At 51.3% G+C, this 22,776-nt stretch overlaps 2 protein-coding genes across 12 annotated transcripts in view; both read right to left on the reverse strand.

The window, feature by feature from the left end:
* The window catches only part of Sec16a (SEC16 homolog A, endoplasmic reticulum export factor), a 36,936-nt gene extending 33,579 nt beyond the window's left edge, over positions 1-3,357 (reverse strand). For 4 of the 11 annotated variants that reach the window (XM_038335701.1, XM_038335700.1, XM_038335699.1 and 1 more), the window contains exon 1: positions 2,270-2,324. The gene's annotated coding sequence lies outside the window, so the exon portion shown is untranslated. Of the gene's footprint in view, positions 1-1,715; positions 2,157-2,183; positions 2,355-2,726; positions 2,805-3,342 lie in introns of those variants that run through there. The other 7 variants (XM_038335697.1, XM_038335698.1, XM_038335690.1 and 4 more) reach the window with 7 other exon arrangements.
* An 11,047-nt stretch (positions 3,358-14,404) lies between these two features.
* The window catches only part of Notch1 (notch receptor 1), a 46,346-nt gene continuing 37,974 nt past the window's right edge, over positions 14,405-22,776 (reverse strand). Inside the window, exons 28-34 of the mRNA XM_038337318.1 lie at positions 22,338-22,554; positions 22,043-22,130; positions 21,781-21,946; positions 20,314-20,609; positions 18,914-19,061; positions 18,725-18,822; positions 14,405-17,557 (exon numbers count right to left, since the gene is read on the reverse strand). Of these exons, the coding sequence (XP_038193246.1) occupies positions 16,112-17,557; positions 18,725-18,822; positions 18,914-19,061; positions 20,314-20,609; positions 21,781-21,946; positions 22,043-22,130; positions 22,338-22,554 (2,459 nt within the window). The 3' untranslated portion in view covers positions 14,405-16,111. The remainder of the gene's footprint in view (positions 17,558-18,724; positions 18,823-18,913; positions 19,062-20,313; positions 20,610-21,780; positions 21,947-22,042; positions 22,131-22,337; positions 22,555-22,776) is intronic.

Below are 22,776 nucleotides of genomic sequence, written 5' to 3' on the forward strand. Positions count from 1 at the left end.
CTCTCTCTGCAACTAGTTTCTACATCTACAGAATGAAAGAATAAGTTTCTTTTTCCTAAAGTGTCTTCTAAATTTACTCTTTTTTTTCTTTTTTCTTTTTTTTGGTTTTTCGAGACAGGGTTTCTCTGCAGCTTTTTTAGAGCCTGTCCTGGAACTAGCTCTTGTAGACCAGGCTGGCCTCGAACTCACAGAGATCCACCTGCCTCTGCCTCCCGAGTGCTGGGATTAAAGGCGTGCGCCACCACCGCCCGGCTTCTAAATTTACTCTTAACAAGATTCTACCCATAGATTCTTCTTTAAAGGGCCTAATCCCTATAGGTGACTACTATAATCTAAATTGCCTAAATGTATACTTTTGTTTGTAGAAACTTGAAGTTATTATCTCAATAGTAATAGACCAAGAGCTGTTTTATGAGCTAACACTATCATCTACAAGGAAAACCCCTAGCTCCCATGCCCAGAGCTTTTCACAATATGCTTGTTTCAGGTAGAACAATCTCGTGACTTGAACATTATTAATGGGTCAAGGGGGGGAGGGTCAAGACAGGGTTTCTCTTTGTAGCTCTGCCTATCCTGGAACTCATTTTGTAGACCAGACTGGCTTTGAATTCACAGAGATTTGTCTGTCTCTGCCTCCTGAGAGCTGGTATTAAAGGCATGTGCTACCACAGACCGGGAACATTGTTCTTTTACTTTTGTTTACTTACAAACAGAAAGATGATGAACTGCCTATTATTTAACTCAGGATTATAGACACTTTTATTGTGTTCAGCCAGTGATGTACTTTTCAAAAAAGCACCTGCTTCAGAGAGACCTACTGATTTCAAAGATGCATTATTCATAAACCTACTTCTGCAGCTCAGCTGCTTCCTATCTACATAATATTTACACAAGACATTTGAAGTCTGACTCTGCGTAACTGAGGTATTTAAAACACCTCCCCTCTTCTCTCTCACTGTCACTGACTTAAACTGTAAGCCAGAGGCACCCACATTAGTGAGTTGCACTATGTCAACAAGCTCCCCCCCCCCTCCCGTGGTGGCTGCTAGTGATACACTTAGCAGATAGACACGATAAACGCTTCTCTTCTAACTCAGAATCTGAACCTGAACCCTTTAAATGTTGAAGGAGGCATCCACAGAAGAGGAAGGGCTATACACTAAGTGAGGAAGACACAGGAAGACACAGTGACATTCACAAACGGTTACTAAATTAGGACGGAATATCAAACTCTACACAGCACCTCACAAAAAAATTTCAAGGGCAATATGGAGATTCACTCAGATAAATGCCACCGTGAGTAACCACAAGAAGAAGAACCAATCCCTACTTTGTTTCTTATCTCCAAGACACGAGCAATGAGACCCTAAGAAAGGGTACGTGGAGAAAAAGTGCAAGGAGGCTGCACTGTGCTGCAACTTGCAAAAGGACCCGCAGGAACAGTAATCTGCGAGTCTGCTGTTTCTTACTGCCATAGTCAGGATGGAAGATGCCTAGAGTTAACACATTAGAAAGGAAATCTCGGTGCACGACCACTCTACAAGCCACTTAAAAATGTGTATCAGCAAAGCAGCCAGAGTTGATTCTGCAGGACTTAGTGTCCGGACGCTCCACAGTCATGCCGACATTCTTGTACACTTGATAGAAAACAATCCACGACCTCCCTTGCGACATCCTGCTCTGCCGGCCAAGGGATTACAAATAAATGCTCTTACTCTCTGGTTCATATGAAAATGTGTCTCATCACCAGCTCTGCGGAGGAAGCCTTCGAGCCAACGAGAATCAAAAATCTTCAGAAACCAGCAAAAGTCACGCTCGACAATTTCCTGCACCTTCCTTCGTTTTAAACAAGTTGCAGGTTTCTTCTGAGACGTCACGGTCTGGCCAGGCTAACACCTTCCCCAGTGGCCAACCAGTTCCCGCAGCCTAGACACGGCACCGGCCTCCCGTCGGGCCCGGCAATCGCGGGCCCCCGGGACAACCCACCAAAGCGACACGGCCCGTGGCCTTCCCGGTGTCTCAGCACCAGGCGACCCGGTACTGCCGTTCTCTCCAGACCTGGCAGCGTCTCTTGAGATGCGCTCGCCACTCCGGGCTAGGCCCGGTGCTCACTGCGCCTACCCGACCTCCACAGCCTCGCTCGCCCACGGGCCTCCGCCGTGATCCACACGCTCGGCCCTCACCCGCGCAGCTGCGGCTAGCCTCTCAGGCACTGCGGACTGAAACCCACCCGGCGATAGCGGCGGCAGTAGTGGGAACTAGCGCGTACCCAGCAGCAGCCGCAGCCATCTTGGCACATCCGGCTCCGGTCGCCGCCGCCGCCGCCGACGTGTCCGACGGCTACGTCAGCGCGCGCCACGCCCCTGGATCGCCCCGCCTCTCGCCTTCATCCAGTCTTTCGCTGCCTCACCCCCTTGCCCCGCCCCCACAGTCCTGCCCCCTTGGCCTTGCTCCGAACTGGTCCTTCTGCGCCGCGATCTCGCCACGCCCCTTTTTTTGGCTCCGTACCTTCTCTCGTCCCGTTTTTCGCCCCTTCATCCTTTTGTCCCGCCCCATGGCCCCCCGCCCCTTCTCTCTAACGCCCCCTTTTCGTCGAGCCCGTCTTGACTCCGCCCCTTGTTCTCCTCCAGTCTTTCGCCGCCTCATCCCTTCGTCCCACCCCATAGGCCCCGCCCCCTCGCGTCAGTCCTTTACAGCTCCACCCCCGTGGCCCCGCCCTCACCCACCTGCCGGGTCCAGAGCGCGGGCCCCGCCTCCCGACGTCGCCCTGGTTACGCCGGTTCTGTCCTGCAGCCTTCCTGTTTCTGGATTTGACGAGACAGGGTTCTTCAATTGAGACCCCCGGGGAGAAACAGTCTTGAAAGACCGAAGCCAGCTACTCCACTGAGTCCAAAGCCCCAGTGGGTCCTACCACCCTCCCCTTCTTCCTCCCCACTTTTCCGTTGGATCCCCCCCAACCCAGACGCCGGCGGGGTGACTGCGCCTGCGCCACCCTGCTCGTTCGCTTGGCTGGGCTGTCTCCTACGGGTTGTACTAGCGCGTGCGCGGGGCCGCATCCGTTGCTTGGTTACATCTTTCACCTGCAGCCTGCGGGGTGCAGTTCTCCCGGCTACTGTCTTTGCCAGGAGCTGTCCGAAACGCTCATGCCGCCCGCGGGTTTCTACCAGAGGAGAGGAGCCCGAGCCTCACGCCACGGTCCTCTAACCTCCCTCACACCGGTGGAGCGCTGGACCTCTTAGACCAGGGACAACGGCAGGTCAGGTTTGGCGTCTGTCGATGCAGAGGCTCTCTGGAAAAGGTGGGTGATGTCATCTGGGAAGTGACCAGGCCCGGCCTTCTCACCTGTATTCCAGAGGGCACGAAGGTGGCGCGTCTGCTAGGTCGCCTTGTCTTGGCGGACCCAGGAGGAGGAGGGAGTGTGGTGCAGCTGGCCTGCACTCAGCCACGCAAGCAGAGTGTCTGACGTGGCACTGTGGGTCACTTTGTAAAGCTAACATTTGTCTTTCGAGAGCCAGGTTCCCAGCCTCTTTCAACACAGGAGAATACGTGGTAAACTTAGCTCTAGGCCCTTAGGGATAAGCAGCAACCCCCAACCCCAGGATGGTTAGGACTACATAATAGAAAGGCCTTGTCTCGAGAAAACCAATAATAAATAACAAAACATAAGGTGTTCACTCCCAGTTTCCCAAGAGTAAGGATGTTAGAGAGGCAGCTGGGTTCTAATTTCTTCCTGTCCTAAGGTAAAGACAGGATTCACTTGTCTGTAGTTAGGCTGGTGTCCTCCAGCCCAAGTGAATCTGGCCTCTGAGTGACACAGACTTAGTGACACAGTTTAAGGCCCAGTCTGTACCCACATGTCCTGCTTTGGTGACTGTCACCTCTCTGGGCATGGATGGGAGAGCCAGTTGGCAGGCTGAGGAGCGGAACATATACTTCTAATGTATATGCTGATGCAACAGGCCCAAACTGGGACTGCCTGGGGCAGGCGGGGCACTTGGTGACTCCTATGCCTAGGGGTGCTCCCACTGTCACCATGGATACCTTTGCCTGGGGACTCTTCATCTAGTTAGAAGTTTGGCCCAGTGTCTCCAGCTCCCTGCAGTCCCATGGAGCCAGCATCAGATATGAATTGTTATAGCCTGTGTTGCACCGCAGAGCACACAGGACTTTTATGCATGGAGGCCATGTCAGAATTTCCCTGCCCTTCTGTCCCTATGACCAACAGTTGGTGATGTTGTAGTCTCTGTATCTCCACCCAGTCAGCCTCTCCCAGTAGCTGTACTGTCTGGTGTGGTGGCCTCTGGGTGATTACATGTAGCTGGTTCACTCTGGGCTGGGCTCTAAACATAAGAGACGCTAGATAGATAAGTAAGAATTGACAGTGATTCATTGCTGAGTGTTTATTGCATGTTGAAACAGCAGTGTTCTGAATATGTTGAATTGAATAAACCCCTTATTAAAAATTATGTTTTTTTCCTTTCATGTAACTAGGAAATATAAAATTCCACTTGTGGTTGGGAACACGTTCTCCCTGGACAGTGCTGGCCTAAATGGTGTGTACTTGGCATCCCTAGTCTAGAGCTTTTAGACTCCTTGAGAAGGCCATGCATTGCCGGCTCCTATCTGACAGTGAGGAGCCGGGGCAAGCCTCTGAGGCTTGCTAGAGGAAGAGGTGAAGAGAGGGTAGCTCCTGTCCTCCAGCCTCTGTCCTGCGCACCTGCTGGATGTAGCTCCAGCATCAGATGTGCTTGGTGGTCTGTGCCTGCTTCATGTGGCACTGTGCTCAGCCCCTGACCGACCCTTAGCATGGACACAGAACCTGGAAAGGAGAAAAGGATCCAGGGCTCCCTGAAAAGTCCCAGCCAAAAGCATGCGAGGGCCATGGATAGAAAGAGCTGACCGGGAGGGCTTCTTGGAGGAAAAGGAAATATGGCTGAGGGTGATGGGGAAGCAGAGACAGTTGTGATTTAGAGCTGTATACCATTTGCTCCCAGGCCCTATAATGTACAGGCTGCTACCATTGTGCCACCCAGGCTACCATGGCTACCATGTACCCAATGTGAGGAGAGATCCTTTCTTGAAGGTTAAGGCCCGGCCCCTGTGGGCAGTGGGGGGCAGCATGAAAGGAGCTTCAGGCCAGCTTCGCTTTTTCACGTGCCCATAGTACAGGGCCAGCTTGTAAATGAGGCTCCATACCCAGACAGTTGTGCCTCGGCAGCCCTGCTTTCCATCCATAGTGTCTTAGGCACTCTGGGTACTCACTGCACATGAATGAGGGTGGACCTGTGGACAGAAGGTGCCAACCAAAGAAACCCTAGCCACTGTATTCCTATTCTGGGTTGCTGAGAATGGGGCCTGCAGTCTATCTTTGCTGTAGGAACGGATACACTTTGGGTGCCCACCTGTCTGGTAGAACATAGATAAAATGGCTTGAGCAATTGTTGGGTAGTTGTTATGTCTAACTGTACCACAAGATTCTAGAAGCCATGGGGGCTGGAGAGATGGCTTAGCAGTTAAGAGAACTGGCTGCTCTTCCAGAGGTCTTGAGTTCATCCTATCTCTCTCCCCCTCACCCCGCAATCACATGGTGGATCACAAGCATCTATAATGAGATCTGATGCCCTCTTCTGGCATGCAGGTGTACATGCAGACACAGTACTCATACATAAATAAATAAATTTAAGAAAAATATTAAAAGAATAGTTTTTAAAAAAAGATTCTAGAAGCCAGAGAGTCAAGGGTATTAGACAATTGCATTTCCTCACCTGTGAAAACAGCTGGTTATCACAACTTGTCCTGAACTTCCTTCCTTGAAGGCTTCTGGAACCATCTCCATAGGTAACAAGGACTCAGAATCCACAGTAGGCCACTCCCTGGTTCCTTCCAGGTATGGTTCATGTTAACTGCACTGCTGGTAGCCTTCTGGTTGGGCTTATGGGTGCACGTTCATGTCTCCAGAGTCTCACGATAGGCTTGGCCTGTGCTATGTCTCGGGCAGCCTTAGATTACAGAGCCAGTAACAGGGATGAAGTAGAAAGCATGAGACAGATGTTGACATCACACTAACCCAGGACCACAATTTAGCAGGAAGATCTCTCAGCTGTGTGGGGTCCCTGAGAAGAGTAGGGGATCTCTTTCCAGCACACACGCAAAGGTAATGCCAGGCCCCTGCTGTACCCCAGGCACGGCAGACTGGGATTGGACAGATAGCCAGCCCTCTGTCCTGGAGGGGGTGTGGACACTAGAAAGCTGCAGACATGGAGCTGTGTGAGTCACTCATCAAAGCAGGGGCAGGAGCTCTTAGGGTTGAAGGGACAGTCTGGGTAGCGCTTCTGTATGGCACGGAAAGGGATCCTGGGATGTGGCTCTGTAGGCTCATCAAGGGCTATTTGCCATGGGATATTATGAAGCAAGGCAGGTCCTGGGGGCTTTTCAGCTCAGTTTGGCCTGCCCCAGAGGCAGCTTGGGCATCTCAGGCAAATGGTGTGCTTTCTGGATCAAATGTAGAACCACCTTAGATGAGGCCTTTGTACAGAGATTGAGCTGCAACTTCTTCTGTAGTCCCCACAGCAACATGACATAACATAGCGCGTGAATCTGAAACATGGGTGGTGATTTGCATTGCATGGGTGAACTCCCCGGGAGTCTGGGCAGGGAAGGGACAAGGGCCTGGAGGAACTCCAGTGTACAAAGGGTGCCAGGTGCCAAACTGACTATGGCCAGGGATCCTGGAAAAGTGGCCTGCCAAACCCCTCTTTCTCTCTGAGCATCCATTTCTGCTTTTGGAGTGATTGTGATGGGCAACATGGCTAGATGGATTCCTTACATTCTTTCTACGGAAGGTGACCTCTCTCGTGGATCTGGAAGTCGCTTGGCCCTGGCTCTAATGAATGAACTCGAATGAACTGCACGCCTCTTTGAGCTTCAGTTCCCTTGTTTGCAGCATGAATGATAGTATCTTGGGATGGGCACAGATGCCATCTGGAGGACATCCTGCTGGCCAGAGGAGCAGTAGTGGAACACTGCCAGCAGAGGGCGGCAGAGAGCCACATACAAATCTGACCAGCTATTGAGGGCTCCTTCTAGCCTTCCTCACTTTAGTTAGGTGCAGGTGTTGCACACCCTGCAAACACCCCCCACCACCACCACCACACACACACAGCAGCCCTCTCTGAGGGAAGTCTCTATTTCTGGATCCCCTAAGGGTTGTGGGCTTGCTGAAGACAGCAGGTGCTGCATAAATGCTCCCTGAGTTGAGCACAGTGGCGTCAGGGAAGATGATGGATCCCTAAGCGCTGAGGCCAGAGACTCAACCCTCAACCTATGGGAGCCAGTAGCAGTGCTGTTAAGATAAGGGAAAGGACCTTGTTCTGTATCATCCCTTTTATCTAGTCTGCTGTAGCTAAGGTCGGTGACTTTTTCTCCCCTTCCCTTTCCCAGATGAAGAAGATTGAGTTGGTGGGAGTAAAGAAGTAGCTTAGGTCAGGCTTGTTTCTTAATGCCAGCTCCAGCAGAAGTCATGTTTACTGCCCATCTCCCCTGCAGAGGACGCTCATAAGAAACACAATACAGTGTTAAATATAGAGTCATGCAAATTACATGGTGCTGTAGAGATTGAACTTCACAAGCAGTGGGATCCAAAAACAACCATGAGGTCAAAATTGTGTGAAGGCATCAAATCATGTACTTTGTGCTACACCCCGGGTGGCATGTGCACATAAAAGCCCAGCAGCACACACGCTTGGCCGCTGGAAGCCCGGTGTCACCATCTCACCATGAGGATGATGACCAGTGACTATATATGCTGGGCTTGACTGCTCAGGGATGCTCTAAAATCCACGGTGAGAGCAAAATGGCCATGCTGTTTCTGGGTACTTACCATGCTTCAGACAGAGCGCCAGTTCTATGTTTGTGGCCAAACCATCCACACACAGGCCTCAGAGGCCAGCACCTTACATAGGAGCACACTCTAGGGATCTTTTATCCCAGAGCTGCCAGGTAGAACATGAAAACACCAACCATGAGAGTGGTCGGGAACCAGGGTAGAGCCACACCGTCTTAAAGTTCAGGTGTGGAGGGTAGAGCCACAGCATCTTTAAGGTGCATATGCAGAGCATAGAGCCACCCTGTCTTTAAGGTACATGTGTAGAGGATAACAACCCTGTCATTGATCTACAAGATAAAGAGGTTCTTTGGGAAGGTTCCACAACTTCTCTTTTTGTTATTATTATTTTTTATTTTTATGTGCATTGGTGTTTTGTTTTCATAAAGGTCTTGGATCCCCTGGAAACAAAGTTACAGACAGTTGTGAGCTTCCTTGTGGTACTGGAAATTGAACCTGGTTCCTCTGAAAGAGTAACCATCGCTTTTAACTGATGAGCCATCTCTCCAGCTCCCTCACACCCCTCTTTAGAGATCCACTGTACCCACAGCCCATTCAGCCTTGGGGATCCTGTAGTAGAGCCCCATTTCTTCTAACTCCTCACTCTGAGTTTCTCAAGATGACATTTTTTGGTACCATACTAACTAGTACTGTTCAAGTATTGTATCAAAATGGCTTTGCAGAAAAATGTACCTTATGCTATGCCAAGAACTTCTGCTGGGACCTTTACCAGAGGCCCTTGTGTGCAGCTGAGGATTGGTCTGGAGTCACATGGTAAAAATCATCTCCCCATGGAGCTTCCCTGATGGTAAGGCTCAGGACAAGGCAAGACTCGTGGCTGGTTGGTTCCTGGAGCTGCAAGAGGATGCCAGCACTCCATTGATTTTGGCTGCAGGCGGAGCCCTGCTGCCTTGGCTGGGTCTGTGCACTGATACCCTTGGATCCCTCTTTGTATTGGACAGAGCAATGCAGAGCTGCAGTTGGTGCCCCTCTGACAACAAGGGACAGAACACCAGTGTGGCAGTCTCTCCTCCTCACCTCTCTTACTTACTTCCTTTTTTGTTTATCGACAGGGTCTGGCCTTGAATTCCCGATCCTATCTTCGTCTCCCAAGTGCTCCCAATACCACATCTGGCTCCATGGATTGTTTATTGCTGTTGGAGGCAGAGGTTTTGAAGTCTAAATCTTCCTGTCTAGGATGACAGTTTGAGCCACATGTGGCCTCTGAGCACCTTCAGTGTGGCCAACCAACCCTGGGTTCAGACACAGTGCAAATAATCATAATACCGGTGAGATGGTTCAGTGGGGTGCCTGTTCCCAAGCTGGTCTAAGTTCAACTGGTAGGGGGAGAGAACTGGCTCACACTAGCTGTCCTCCGACCTCTACATGTATGCCATGTGTGAGTATACACACATACACACATACACATACAAATAAATAACTATAAATAATAATAAAAAGAATGTGAATTCAGTCTTTTTAGTACTTTGCTTATGTGAACTGTTGGTTAAATGGTAACTGTGGTTTTATTGGTTAAACCAAAATGTATATATGTATGTACTGGTCTTTCGAGACAGGGTTTCTCTTAGTAGCCCTGGCTGTCCTGGAACTCACTCTGTAGACCAGGCTGGCTTCGAACTCACAGAGATCTGCCTGTCCTTTCCTCCTGATTGCTGGGATTAAAGACATTCGCCACCACTGCCCAGCCAAGATTTATTATCAAAGTAAGTTCACCTGCTCCTTTGTACTTTTTTTTGAAGAGCTGTGAAGGATTTTAAATGACCTATGTAGTTTCAGTAACATTTCTGTTGGCATGGGCTTCTCTGAATCACCCTGAGAGGACAAGGAAGCCCTTTTTCTTCAAAAGGATGGAACCTCACATACCCCAGCACTACACAGGAAAAGGAAGGACATTTGGGGGAGGGGAGGAAGAAGGGGTTAGTTCTTGCAAGTGTGTGTGTGTGTGTGTGTGTATGTGTGTGTGTGTTTGTTTTTTTTTTAGACAAGATTTCTCAGTGTAACCCCTGGCTGTTCTGGAACGTGCTCTATAGACCAGGCTGGCCTCAGACTCACAGAGCTCCTTTGCTTCCTGAGAGCTAGAATTAAAGGCATGCACCCGGATGTTCTGGATTATTTATAACTAATTGTTCATTAGTTTTGAAACAGGGTCTAGCTGTTTATATGACTCAGACTAGCCTTGAACTTGTGTCAATCCTACTGTCTCAGCCCCTTGAGCACTGGGTTTACTATGCTTGTATGGCTCTACTTACATACTTTGAATGTTGAAAAGTGGGCCTTACAGAGTGAAGCCTGGTGGAGCATACCTACAGTCGGGAGGCCGAGGCAGGAGGATCACAAGTTCCAGGCCTGCCAGAGTGACATAGTGAGCCCCGTCTTAGGCTACTCTACTTACTGACCACCCACTACCCTCTTGTAGTCTATGTGTAATAACTATTCTTCTAAAGTAAAAGCAAACAAGAATGGTGTAAGATGACAGATCCCTGGGGAGGGGCGGCATTTCATACTGGGAAAAGGATAGTTCTTAGGGGACCCACTAGCCTATGTCCCTGGAAGATTTTGGCTTCCAAGAGCAGACCTGGGCCTTGGACTCTTGGATCATCTACCTGGGTTGCTGTGTAACAACCCCACACACTGGTTGGCTCTCAGAGGAATTCACTTTATCCCGGAGGCTGATGTCTTAGACGAGGTGCCACAGGGCAGGTTGCTTCAAGCCCACTCTCAGCCTGCAGTTGCCTCTGCTCCCATGTATATGACCACCCCTCTGTGTGTCTGTGTCACAAAGCTCATTCCCACACTTCTGTCTGCTTGGCTTTTGGTCCTGGGATATTTCTGCTGGGAGATGGTAAGACACTGTCCTGTATTCCTCCTAAACAAGGGGAGACCAAGACTGGAAGACTCCTTTTCCTCTCTGAGCGATATAGTTTCTGAGTGCCCCAATTAGTCCTTAAATTTGTGTGTGTGTGTGTGTGTGCGTGTATACATGTCCATGTGGAGGCCAGAGGGTGTCTTTCTCATTCTCCATTTGAGTTTTTAGTTTGTTTTTTGAGAGAGAGACTATTAGCTCTAGGATGTCCTGGACTTCACTATGGCCTGGAGCTCACACATTCAACTTCTGCCTCCCAATGCTGGGATTAAAAGTGTATGCCACCATGCACAACTTCACCTCGTCGTCACCCCCCCCCCACACACACACACACACTTGGTTTTTCGAGACAGGATTTCACTGTGTAGCTCTGGCTGTCCTGGAACTCACTTTGTACACCAGGCTTGCCTCAAAGCCACAGTTATCCATCTGCCTCTGCCTCCTGAGTGCTGGGGATTAAAGGCGTGCTCCACCAATGCCTGACCCACCCTATTTTGAGGCACGGTCTTTCACAGGACCTGGTGCTCCACTGACTGGCTAGGCCAATGCAGCTCCAGGATCCTGTCTTCCTCTCCACCCCAACATGGGGTCACAGATGTGTGGTCATGCCAAGCTTTTATGTGGTAGCTCGGGATCCAAACTCAGTTCTTTATGCTAGTGCAGCAGGGATTTTTACCATCTGAGCCATCTCCCCAGTCCTCACTGGGACCTGGGGCTCACTGACTAGGCAAGGCTGGCTATCTAGTGAGCCCCAAGAATCCACCTCTCTCCACCTTCCCACCTCGCTGGTGCTGCTAAGATTACAGCCCTTTACCACACCCAGCTTTTTTTTTTTTTTTTATAGAGGCTCAAACTCAGGTTTACACGACAAGCACTTTATTGACGGTTATCTCCCAGGTCAATTTATTGATTACTTTCTTTGGTCCCGGAGATGGAATCTGTGCATAGTAAACAAATTTTCTAGTAGTGGACTACATCCCTAGCTCTTAAAAAGTATTGTTTTACATTTCTTGTTTGCTTCCAATGACATCAGAGACAGATAGATGCTCCTTAAAAGTACTAGGCTGAGTGGAGTGTGGTGGTGCACACCTGGAATCCCGACACTTGGGAGACTGAGGCAGGAGGCTAATCTGGGATACCCAGCAAGATCCTGTCACACAATAAAAGAGAACTTGTCATTGTATCCACAGGGACAAACTAAAAGTTCACATGGTGCTGTGTTTCTTTTCACAGATTGTGGAATTCTAGCATTGACGGGTCTGGGACCGTCGCGGTCCCACGCAGCCTCCCGCCTCTTAGACAGTGCGGGTATCCATCATGCCAAGTCAGACTTGTAGCCACCAGACAATCATACCCATTTCCCCAACCCCAGGGATGGCCACTCTGTTTTCTGCCTCTGTGGCTTTAATTACTGGGGACATTTCATAAAAATGGTCACTTGCGAGGCTTCTTTCACTGAGCCCGATGTCCTCCCACAACTCACCCACATTTTAGTAGGGTCTTAGGGCTTTGTTCCTTTCGACAGCTAAAAATTATTCCTCTGAATGTTTATTAGGGTGTGTACAAAGAAAAATGGGCCATAGGGTGCACACAGTTGTGGGGTTGACAAGTCCCCAGAGCTGCACCTGGATTGCTGGAGACCCAGGATATTAATGGCCCAAATTACAGAGATCAGGAAGGAAAGGCAATCTTTCAGAGGGAACCTGAAGACAGGAGAGGACTCAAGCTCTGCCACAACAGGCAGAGCGTCCCCACTCCCTTGCTCTTTAGTAGTCTGGTTTCTTCTCACTGGCTAGAGATTTGTTCACACAGGTAAGGCTCCTGTGAATGCAAATGCTATCACTCCAAACCCAGCCCAAATGTGTGCCCAGAGGTCAGCCTTCTCAGTGTGAGCAGGCCATGTCCATCATCTGATGCCACTGTGGGTGGTGCTACAGAGAACACAGGCATATGTATACAATGTTCTGTCTGCACATATGTTTGCAGGCCAGAAGAGGGCACTAGATCTCTTTACAGATGGTTGTGAACCACCACGTAGTTGCTGGGAATTAAACTCAGGACCTCTGGAAGAGCAGCCAATGCTCTTAACCTCTGAGCCATCTCTCCAGCCCCCTTGCTAGGCCCTTTTCATCGTCATTTCCGTTTCAGGGTGGAGGTTTAGCAGTGCTAGTAGTTCTTTGGGCAGAATTCAGGCTCAGACATTCCCTTGAGGGCAAGAATCAGACAACTTATCATAATTCTGGGTGTGAGCACACTTTCTGGAACCTCTGCTATCACAATGTACAACCCGGGGCCCAGGACAGGACATCTGAACTTGATGGAGTCACACTTGTCCTCAGATGGCCAGACTCTGAGAGGGAGCCACACTGCCCCTTGTCACTTTGGTTAGAGACTCCTGTTGTGCTCTGAGGTGTGGGTGGGGTGGAGAGGACCTGGCAGGAAGAGAGATGATCCACACCTGTACTGTGCTGACTTCTCAGGACTAGGATGCCTTTGTGGCTAGCACTCAATGTCTTAGAATCATGAACTTTCCAGACCCACCTTGCCCTGTCACCTGCTACCCTACTCTGTGGTTTCTGCAGTTCTCCGTCCTCTCTCTTAGGTCTGGTGCATGTCCCAAGGCTCCTCCCCATGTCCCCTTCCGCCTGCTGCAGGGGTTCTCTGGCTAGATGAGTGTTGCTAAAATTCCTTCCCAGGGGGAGACAACACCTACCCCTCCTCCTAAGGTCCTAATGACAGTCCTACGCACAATTCCTTTTCTTTCTTTCTTTTTTTTTTTTTTTTTTTTTTTTTTTTTTTTTTTTTTTGGTTTTTTCGAGACAGGGTTTCCCTGTAGTTTCTAGAGCCTGTCCTGAAACTAGCTCTGTAGACCAGGCTGGCCTCGAACTCAGAGATCCGCCTGCCTCTGCCTCCCGAGTGCTGGGATTAAAGGCGTGCGCCACCACCGCCCGGAACAATTCCATTAAAGTTGACTCTAGGACACCAGTGGATTTACTGGGCTGACGTAAAGAACATAGGTGATGGGTTACTTTCTGAGTGTGGCTGCGTCTCCCTGATTAAAAAAGAAAATCCACATTGGAAATTATCCAGCAGGGCTAAGGCTTTCCCACAGCTGCATAGATGGAGACTCCTCCCATTGTCTTCCTAGACTATACACTCTAGTCCCTTCTTGAGGTCATGCACAATTAGGGCAGGATTGCATACAACAGGCAGTATAGAGTGGCTGGATCACCAGGAGAAGGTTCTGTGGGTCCCATTACCCTCCCAACCCTTTCAGGGGGATACAAACAGTCAACAGGTTCAGCAGGGATGACCGTTTGCAAGAGGGCACAGCTGAACTTGAAGAAGCTAGTGGTTATTGGGCTCAGAGGATAGTCATTATACAAGGTTACCTCCTCTGATGGGGATGGAGCTGACATCAAATCCATGTCCCCCTAAGAGGACTGCATCAACTCCTTTGGCAGCTGTCTTCCCAGCTTGCTGTCCTGTGCTGTCAAGCTTCTAGGAATGGTATGTGCCTATGAGCAACCTTGCTGCTATTACTGTGTATGAGAGGGTTCGGATTTCGGTTATCTCAGTGTCAAGTGGCCCTTGCTCTGCCACCCACCCCACAGAGTGAGCAAAACAAACCCTGGAAGTTTAGCAAAATCTGGACAACCATCAACATTTTTTATTGCAAATTAGTTAACAAAAAAGATGAAAAAATACATCATTTTCATTACCTACAGTTTTACATGTAGATAACTTTTTTTTTAAGTTTCCTTTTTCTGTAAACTACACTTTATTTTATAAAACATGGTAAGAATCAACATCTTAGGATGTGTCTGGTCATACCTACTAGGAATGGCACAGACACTGCCCCCACAAAAGCCAGGAGGAGCTGCCCTGAGGAGGTGGGCACCTGCCCCTGAGCCAGCCTCCAGCACACAGTGGCTGGGAGAGGGCATGGTGGACGGCAGATGGGCCGTCCTGAGTTGTGCTCTTAGGAGCTACTGGTTCGGCAGCTGCAGGTCACGAGGCCTGGGTCACAGTGAGCCACGTTCTGACATTCCTCATCAGCTTGACACAGGACAGACTTGTTCCTTTAGATTTTTTAAACAAAATCCACCTTTAAACATGTATTTACAGGTACTTATTCTGCCACAGGCTTATACTTGATACTGCAAGAATCTGTTGTGAGCACCGCCCTGAACCAGGAGGGACATCCCAGAAGCAAGCACCACCTACATTCCAGCACACTCAAGGCAAGAGTCCCCACCCAGGGCAGTTAGGGGATCAAAGCCCAGATTTCCTTGAGGCCTCCTCAATGCAGGCCACTCTGGCGAATCCACAATGCACATTGGAGCCCTTCAGCAGTCAGGTCTCGGGAGCCCAGGCCTAGGCAGGGACAGTCCATCCTCAGTTGAGTTTGGATGATGCTGGGGCCTCACAGGAATCTTCATTTGAATTTGGATGATGTTGGGGCCCCACAGGAAAATGTCCAGGCAGTATCTTTCTCCAGAGGGTGGGGTTACTCCACATGGCCCCAGGAGGCACCACATCCTGCATGGCTCACTGGCTCAAGATGTCAGGAAGGGGACAGTGGGGCAGGGCAAGGGGGGAGGGAAGTACTCCCAAGGCCCATAAACACTACTGTGGAACACGGAAGCCTGAAGACTCATGACTGGTACTGGGTAGCACACTCTCTGCACGTGCTAAGACATCTCTTTAAACCCACACTGGAGGTTTTAGAAAAATGTATAAACCACATGATTTTACTTGTTTCCTGTTTTAGGTACAAAAACTAATCTCTGAGCCCAAGGTGTGAAGGTCTTGGCCTGTCTCTAAACACATCTACAAATCCCAGGTCAGACAGGGAGGAGGGGGCAGTGGTTGGAGGGTGGCAGGCATCTTGGGTAGACCGGGATTTCTGACCATGGCAGGTTCCAGCTTCCCTTCTGTCATGGTTTCTTTTTTGATTTTGGAAAGAAGCAATCAATAAATAAACAGCATTTACAAATCATGAGTCCTTGTTCATATTTTACAAACACACAGGGAACTTCACCCTGACCAGGAAAATCAAGGCTCTGACAACTAGTTTATTTTCTTGGAACAGATAGGTCTTTCCCTAGTGCCATAGAAAACAATACATATAAATAAAAAGGCAGTGTTTCTGTGGAAAATAAAAGTACATAAATAAATACTAAAAAAAAATGGAAATTCTTGTCCTCTTGTTTTGTATAAAAACATTTTTTTTTTTTTTTAAAAAAAAAGCTCCTTTGGTCGCCCCTGCATCCTGGAGCACTGGAAACGACTCCCAACAGGGCTTGGGAACGGAAGCTGGGTCCTGCATCCCGAGTCACTATTTACTTAAAAGCCTCCGGAATGTGGGTGATCTGGGACGGCATGCTGGTGGGCGGGCTGGAGATGCCCTCGGACCAATCAGAGATGTTGGAATGTGGGGAGGAGCTGGACCACTGGTCAGGGGACTCAGGGGATGGGGTGAGGAAGGGGTGCTCTGGCACCTGCAGCTGGTGGCTGGGGGTGTTGTCCACAGGGGAGGATGAGTAGCTGTGCTGGGAAGGAGGGGTCAGGAACTGGGTGGTGGTTATGGGCGGGACCATCGAGGATGGCAGTGATGTGGGCAGGGCCTGGCTCTCCTGGGGCAGGATGGTGTGCACAGGCAGACTGCTGGGGCCCAGGGGCTGTACATCCGCCTGGCTGTGCTCCCCACCCAGGAAGCTCCGGCCCAGGTGCCCATTGGCTGCTGAGCTCACACTGAGGTGTGGCTGTGATGGCGGCTGCAGGTTCTGAGGCTGGATTTGTAAGTTCTGCGGCTGCACCTGCTGGGTCTGCACCAGATGGGGCTGAGTAGCCAGCCTTGTGTTGGGCAAGCCCTGGTAGATCATCGGGGACAAAGTATTGGTGGAAAGGCTGCTGTGTAGTGGGGCCATCATGCCATGCTGGAGGCCAGCTGCCTGTGTGCTCAGCGTGCCCGACGCCACACCTGATCGCAGTGGGTTGTACTGGCTGGGCACCATGCCGTTCTGCAGCCGGGGCAGCCACTCGCACTGGCTATTCAAGCTTGCAGGTGTACCCACGGTGAAATTCATAGCCCCTGTGCCATTGGTACTCAGCACTGTGCTGGCACTGGAGGCTACAGGCAGGTGGGAGAGGCGTGGGGGCGGCGGCTCAAAGGTCAGCCGGCTGCTTCCTGCCAGTGCTGCCATCTCAGGTTTGGCTGCCACATTCAAGTGGCTGATGCCCAGGTGGGTGTCAGGCATACCAGGCAGGTGGCTGAGAGGCATGGATGGAGACTGCTGGAATGGGGAGGGGAGGAGAGGCGGAGAAGCCACGTCTGACAAGTAGCCGTGAGGCGACTCGAGGGAGTCCACAGGCGACAGCATGCTTGAGCTGTCCAACAGGCAGCCCTTGCCATCCTGGGACTTCTTCCTCCGTGCTTTGAGGTCCTTGGCTTCCTTGCTGCCACAGGCCAACCCTTTGGTGCTGGGCTTGCGGGCCTTTTTGCCTTGGGTGGCGGACTTGAGGTTGCCCAGGTAGCCATTGGGTGAGCAGAGTGTGGGAGACAGTGTGGGCGTGCCACCCAGGGCCGTGCCGTGCAGCTGCGGACTGCGCACCAGGTTGTACTCATCCAGCAGCCTCACGATGTCATGGTGCATGCGCTCCTGAGCGATGTCCCGGGGCAGTCGGTCCATGTGATCCGTGATGTCCCGGTTGGCGAAGTGGTCCAGCAGCACTTTGGCAGTCTCGTAGCTGCCCTCACGGGCAGCCAGGAACAGGGGAGTCTCCTCCTGCAGGACATGGACAGGAGGCCTATGAGGGAGCTGGGCCTGGGATAGGACCTGCTGAGTCATTCATGATGGATGGCCTGGGAGGAGGAGCTAGGGAAGCAGGGGTTCCTCTTCCTCTTTTCACAGTGGGCCTAGACTACCAGGCTTGGGGAGAGGAGGGTAATAGTGGGGTCTCCCTATGTTACCCAAGACGGCCTGCAACTCAAAGTCATCTTGCCTCAACTTCCTAGTGCTAGGATTACAGGTGTGTGCCACCACATCTGGCTGGACCTGAGCCCCTTTTTTAGAGAACCTAGATATATCACCTCATACCAGAGAAGGTCTGTGGGACCCTCTATGCTAGATCCATAGGGCTTCCTCTGTGTGGGATCAGACTGCCAAAAGCCTACTAAACCTCATGCCCCTTACCCTCCTCAAAATGCAGGTGCAAAATACTGCAATTTTGGGACTCAGGAACGTTTAAGGAAAATCAATGGACACCTGTCCAAAGGGCTGCCAGTGGCCGTGGCATCTCAGCTCCTTCCAGGTCTGCTCTGCCCAGCAGATATAACCATACTTCTGCGAGGGGTGTGAAAGGCCTAGGAACCTAGAGAGCCGTCTACCAGGCTCTGATTCTCGTGATAACCACTGGCCCACTCCACACCGGGGAGAGCCCCTGGTGCCTGCTGCCTGCTGCATTTCCTGCCCTGCAGTGGAGCTGGTGAGGGAGGCATGGACTCGGCACTTCTGAGCAACTAAACAGTCCTGAAGCAGTTAACTAGCCCTCAACAAAGAGAGACATCAGGAAGGCAAGGTGGGGAGATGCAGCCTAGGATTTCCTTAATCCCAACGGAGGGAGGATGGTAGTGGTGGGCCATACAGAGCCACCCCACCCAAGCCTTTTGGCCAATCCTGAACCCCTAGGGTCACCATACTCCCCCAGAACAGAGGGGAACAGAAGGCAAGGTTCAAGTAACAGTGACATGGGACATTGGCTGCTGCCTCACCCCATCTCCTCGGCAAGGGTGGGTTACTTTATCTGCTGTTGTCCCAATCCCCAGCCCCCACACTTGGGAGGTGCTAGAAGAATTAGCTGTGTCCCATACACTCTAACACCCTAACTGGTCCCCATATGGGTGCACTGGAGTCCCTATTATGCCCCTGCAGTAAAGCAGCCCCTTTCCTCACCTTGTTGTTTTGCATGTCTTTGTTGGCTCCATTCTTCAGGAGGACAACTGCAGCATCCACGTTGTTCACTGCTGCTGCCCAGTGCAGGGCTGACTTGCCTGGAAAGAAAACAAGGAGAGTGGAGATTGGGTTAGGGCTGACCAGACGGTGGAGTGGTCGATGTCCTCCGTAGCTGTAGCTTGGGCCTACCTAGGTCGTCCACAGCATTGACATCTGCATGTGAGTTAATGAGGTCCTCCAGCATGCCCTCCACGGCCAGGCGTGCAGCCAGGATCAGCGGGGTTGTGCCATCATGCATGCGGGCATCCAGGTCTGTGGCTCGGTTCCGGAGCAGGATCTGGAAGGTAGGGATGGATTCAGGCAGAGTGATCCAAACACAAGCTGGTATCTCCAGGAACCAATGCCCAGCTGTTTCCATGACTCAGACGAACCCCCGAGGAAGATGGGATGTAATGGAGCTACATTCAATGTGCAGGAGGGGCTAGGGTTCCTATCCCAACCCCTGGTGACAGAGATGACCCACTGTGACCACAAGTAGCCTCATCTTATAGTCATGGCTACCAGAAACATCTCCAGGTTAAAGGAGTCAAGCCTCTGTCTGGCATGGGGGACAGAAGGGAGGGGAACCAGGGTGCAAATCCCGCTCACGGCCCACAGCCATACTTGGAACTGCTAAGCTGCCCCGCTTGAGTCACAAGTGGGAGGAGTGGGATAGTGACCTGAGTAAGGACTCTCAGCACTGCCTAGATTCCTGCAGGTCATACACAGATCTATGCAGGCAAAGCAGGCCATGTGGGCCTGCCCTGGGCTCATCTTACCCTGTGGCTGATCTCAGCCTCTCTTTGCTATTTTGAAACAGGGTCTTTCTGCAAGGATCAGGCTAGCCTTGTCCTCACAATCCTCTCAGGTTCTAGAGTGCTGGGATAACAGGTGTGCACTGCCCTGTCTGGTTTAATCTCCTCTGCAGACTGACAGTATGTAGCTCGAGTTAAGGCATGATGAAATGGCAAGCTTTTCGACGTCAGGTCTATGCCCCATTGGAGCCTGCTCCAGTGCAGCCTAGAGGATGGGACCTGGTAGCTGGGGTCAATGGCTGGCTACATGCAGGAGTATTTACTAGGGATGGTCCCTGGAGACCCAGGCAACTAAATCTCTAAATCTACCCTGGCTGGCTTCAGGCTTCCAGGCAAAGGCCAGAACCAGCAGCCTCTAAAACCCTCTTCCTGCTGCCATGGGCTATGCCTGCAGCCACAGATAAACGGGGTGGGACTAGGCTGCAAGGCTATAGCACTGGTCCAGGGACCTCAAGTCAGGCCATAACCTGTAGACAGAAGGGTCTTACTGAGGGTAGGGAGGCCCTGCTGCACTCTGTAGGTTTCTCAGAACCACCTTCAGCCAGCTCGCCCAGAGAACGCAGGTAGGGCTTGATGCCCTTTGTAACCTGGACTTTCTTCAATGTGCAGTTTCAGTGTTGGAATGCCAGCTGTTTTTGCCCAGTCACACTTGGAATTAGGGTTTGTAGGGCCTATGCCAGCCAGACCACCTCCCCAGATCAGGTCCACTGTCCCCAAGGATGCAGTGCTGCCTACCTGGAAGACACCCTGAGCATCTGCAGAAACAGCTGCATGCAGTGGGGTGCGCCCCATGTTGTCCTGGATGTTGGCATCTGCGCTGGCCTCCAGCAAGCGCTTGGCAGCATCTGAACGAGAGTATCTGGCAGCCAGGTGCAGGGCGGTCTCCCCTGTGCGGTCCGTCTGGTTGTGCAAGCTGGCACCCTGGTAGATGAAGTCGGAGATGACAGCAGGTGCATCTTCCTCTTCTTCACTATTGCCTGTCTCGAGGCCCCCTCCACTGCAGGAGGCGATCATGAGAGGTGTGAAGCCATCTGCAGAGAGGAGAGAGACAGGGGTGGGCATGGAAGGGGTGGTATCAGCCTCAGGGAGGGTCAGTACCCAGCCATGGCCATGGCGGCCCTGCTACAGCCTTCAGTTTAAGGGACAGTTGTAGGGACAGACACACCTCTCAGCACACAGTGAATACTGGGGGCTGTTGAAGTTACCTTGAGTTTCTATAGGACAGAGCCCTAGTCTAGCTACCAATCTGCAGTATGGGGTGATGAAGACCCCTCCAGTTTTACCTTCTGACCTGCCCTTCAAAGAGGATACCCTTCATTGAAGATCCATCCAGGAAAAAGACAAGAAAAATCTACTTAAAAGGTCACTATTGGGCAAACGAGATGGCTCAGTGGCCATGCCAGTAAACCTGAGTCTGATCCATGGGACCCACCTGGCAGAAAGAGAGAACCAACTCGTGCAAGCTGTCCTCTGACCCCCACGTGTGCACTATGGCACATATGTGTCCCTTGCACTTGAATAAATGCTTTAATATATAATAAAATAAGGGCTATAGCAGTTGCTCAACAGTTAGAGCACTGGCTGCTCTTCCAGAAGACCTGGGTTCAATCCCCAGCACCCATATAGCTGCTCACAACAATTTACAACTCTAGTTCCAGGGGATCGAATGGCCTCTTCTGGCTTCCACAGGCACTAGGCATGCACATGGTACACAGACATATATATAGGCAGAACCATGCACATTATATATATATATATATATATACCCATATTTTATATACATATATGCATATAATTTAAAAAGTCAACATTTTAGCCAGTCATGGGGACCACACCTATAAACCCAGTACACTAGAAGCTGAGACAGAAGAATCATATTTGGGGCCCAGCTTCAAAAAATAAAGGAAAAAAATCAACACTTGGCTGTATTACAAAGCAGCATTTCATGAAAAAGTGTACTGTGGGGGCAGCGGGAGCCTGGAGATCAGCTCAGGGGAGGGTGATGCTAGGCAGAGCAATTTTCAATGAGTCAACCCTAAGTCTATGCTAGTGTGTGTGTGTGTGTGTGTGTGCAGCGTATGCGCACGTGTGTGTATGTGCATGTATGTATGTGTTTGTGTGCTGCCTCTAAGTCTACACTAGTGTGTGTGTGTGTGTGTGTGTGTGTGTGCGTGTGTGTGTGTGTGTCTCCAGTGGTCTTACCTGGTCCTCGGACATTAACATCCATGCAGTCAGCGTCCACCTCACCCTGAGGCGGTGTTGGGGCCATGGCAGACATGCGTAAATCGGCAGCATCCAGGTGCTGCTGGGTCCACTGCCGGTGGTCAGTCTGATCATCCAGGTCAGGAAGAACCACTGGCTCCTCAAACTGAATTTGGACAGAGTAAGCAGAGCCTAATCACTCAGGGACTGGGACCAGGTGGGAAGTGCCGCCCAGGGAAGCCTGGGAGCCTGCTGGACTTACCCGGAACTTCTTGGTCTCCAGGTCTTCGTCCCCCCACTCGTTCTGATTGTCGTCCATCAGAGCACCATCTGAGGCATTCTTCAGGGGCCTGGGTAAGGGGGTGGGGAGACTGAGCAGGGGCTCCAGGGAGTGCCCGGTAGCCACAGTTCCTATGGACATCCTCTCCATGCAGGTGAGCTCAGAGTGAGGAAGGGGAGCGATGGGCCCATGGGCTTGCAGGAGGTAATACCTCCACCCACCCACCCACCCTGCTACTCACTCACCCCCACACACATTGGGACCAGTGTCCACTCACTTGAGGCCAACAGAGTCCTCGCCGAGGGGCTCTCTTCGCTTCTTCTTGCTGGCCTCTGACACTTTGAAGCCCTCAGGGAACCAGAGCTGGCCATGCTGCCGCCGGCGCTTGCGGGACAGCAGCACCCCACAGCCCACAAAGAACAGGAGCACAAAGGCGGCGGCTGCCACGTACATGAGGTGCAGCTGCGAGGGCACCGGAGGCTCCACCGTCTCACCTGCGGGCAGGGGCGGCAAGCAAGCACCCCACGTCAGGCGTGGTGATGCTGTGGGCCGGCGGGGGGCAGCGGACTGGTTCCACGGCCAGTTCCTCCTCATCCACTCTCCTCCATCCCACCCCCCAAAATAAGGTCATTTTCTACGTGATTAATCAGAATTGCAAACTATCGCTAAATTCTCTCCTGCACCAGCCGATCTGTCTGGAGACAGTGTTCACTTCT

This window comes from Arvicola amphibius, chromosome 7 (genome assembly GCF_903992535.2).
Source record: "Arvicola amphibius chromosome 7, mArvAmp1.2, whole genome shotgun sequence".
Taxonomy (NCBI): Eukaryota; Metazoa; Chordata; class Mammalia; order Rodentia; family Cricetidae; genus Arvicola; species Arvicola amphibius.